The following is a 1,893-nucleotide window of genomic DNA, read 5'->3' as shown; positions in this document are numbered from 1 at the left end:
CCATAATTTGGGCTTTGAGCTTTTTTTTAACCATGTCAATACTAGGATCAGCAGAAGGTAGGGCATTAACTCAATCCTTAATTCTTGTTCTTCCTCCTTGAAATCCCCAGCTTCCACTATATAGCCATGTTTCTAATGTGTGTGTGTGTGTGTGTGTGTGTGTGTGTGTGTGTGTGTGTGTGTGTGTGTGTGTGTGTGTGTGAGAGAGAGAGAGAGAGAGAGAGAATTCATTTAACTTTTAATTTTTAAAATTGATCTAGATTTTAGTTTTTAAATTTTTAAATTTTTTTTAAAAAATTATAATATTAGTTTTTTTTTTCTTTAAGCATTATTTTTTAGTTTCTATAATTTATTTAGTCATTAGAATATTTGTTAGACATATTATATTTTTATATTTCTCTTATTATTTTTTCATAATAGTTTTTTTTAATGGTTTTTAAATGATATTTGATAAATTTAATTTAAATAAATAATATTTATTAATCTATTTAAAAGATTTTAATAAATATTACGTTATTTAAATTAAAAATTATTAATAATCTAATTTGTTCACATAAGATTATATTTTAAATATCCACTTTCAACTATTGTTTTTCTTTTCTTATTTATTTAAAAATTAGTTACTTGTGATCTCCACTTTAGATTATGTTGTGATCTCTATTTATTAAACTTTTGATTTTTTAAATTGATTTAGATTTTAGTTTTTAAACTACTTTAAATTATTATTTTATATTAATTTAGTTTTTTCTCTAAATATTATTTTTCTAGTTTTTATAATTTATTTAGTCAATAGAATATTTGTTAGAGATTTCACTATTTTTTATATTATTTTTTTGTATTTCTTCATAATAAAATTTTGATGGTTTTTTTTTTTATGATTATTTTTTCATATATGATAAACTGAATTTAATTGTAAAATCTTGAAATTATTAACACGTTTCTTAAGTAATATTCAAATTTCATAAAAATTGTAAATTTTATATCGATATTTTAATCTTCAACTTTTTTATTTTTGTATTTTTTATTTTTAAAAAAACTTATATTTACATTATTTAATGTTCATTCTATGTCTTTCTCTTAAATCTCATCTCCTATTGGCACACTCATTGCATGTACAAAAGCATGCGACTACTAGTGTACCCTAGTTATGTGGTCCATAATAATAAAGGAGTCATGAGCCACAATAGAGAGTTGTTCTTGGCCCTATTGAATTTGAACTTGGCTCACTCCTTGTGTTACTTGTGACACTGCAACATGCCCCGCATCCCCATTTCGACCAGCTATAGTTGTAGCAGATTGGTGAGGAGGCAATTGCAAGGCCTCTTCTTTGTCTTTGGCTATCAACTTTTGGAGAAAGATTTGTAGGGTTTCTGTATAATTTTGAAATTTGAGGATGTAGAAGGCAGCAAGTACATCCTTGTCATTGATGGACTTTCTATTACCCTTCTTATAGATGTCTGCAACCTCTTCTGCCATGAAGCGTACAAATTTAGAGGTCCATTCCTGCATCGCTAGTTTGGCCTCATTGGACAGTCTGACATCACGAGGAAGGACATGGCACACTATTCTTCCCATGTTAGTAGGTGGAAATAACCTCTTTTTGGTAAACAGATTGTTCTTTTCTTTTACTTTTTGGATGCCCAATATTTGTGAACAAGAACTGATTACAACAATTGGCAAATTATTATTAAGTGACTAACTTCCCTCTGAATTCTTAAGTACAACTCCCTTTTGTATTTGTTATTTGCAATGAATTATGTTCGTTCCTAACTCTAAGTGGGGTATGTTCTTAACCTAAGAACAGAAAAGGTGAACCAAGTTAGGCCTAAATAGGAACTAACTTAGGCAAGGATTTTAGTCTTAGGATTAGTCAAATTTGTGGATTCACGCATA

General features: G+C 27.9%; 1 protein-coding gene across 1 annotated transcript; it reads right to left on the bottom strand.

Moving 5' to 3' along the window:
* Nucleotides 1-1,203: 1,203 nt before the first annotated feature.
* Nucleotides 1,204-1,575, bottom strand: LOC149540835 (transcriptional activator HAP3-like). The gene has a single exon (XM_089802744.1). It carries the CDS (start codon nucleotides 1,573-1,575, stop codon nucleotides 1,204-1,206), a length of 372 nt encoding a protein of 123 aa, XP_089658870.1.
* Between the last annotated feature and the right edge of the window lie 318 nt (nucleotides 1,576-1,893).

The sequence above is a fragment of the Cupressus sempervirens genome, chromosome 9 (assembly GCF_028749045.1).
Source record: "Cupressus sempervirens isolate cs-2001-9-10 chromosome 9, ASM2874904v1, whole genome shotgun sequence".
Classification (NCBI taxonomy): domain Eukaryota; kingdom Viridiplantae; phylum Streptophyta; class Pinopsida; order Cupressales; family Cupressaceae; genus Cupressus; species Cupressus sempervirens.
The sequence above is the reverse complement of the archived record's forward strand: the minus strand, read 5'-3'. Positions and strand labels throughout refer to the sequence as shown.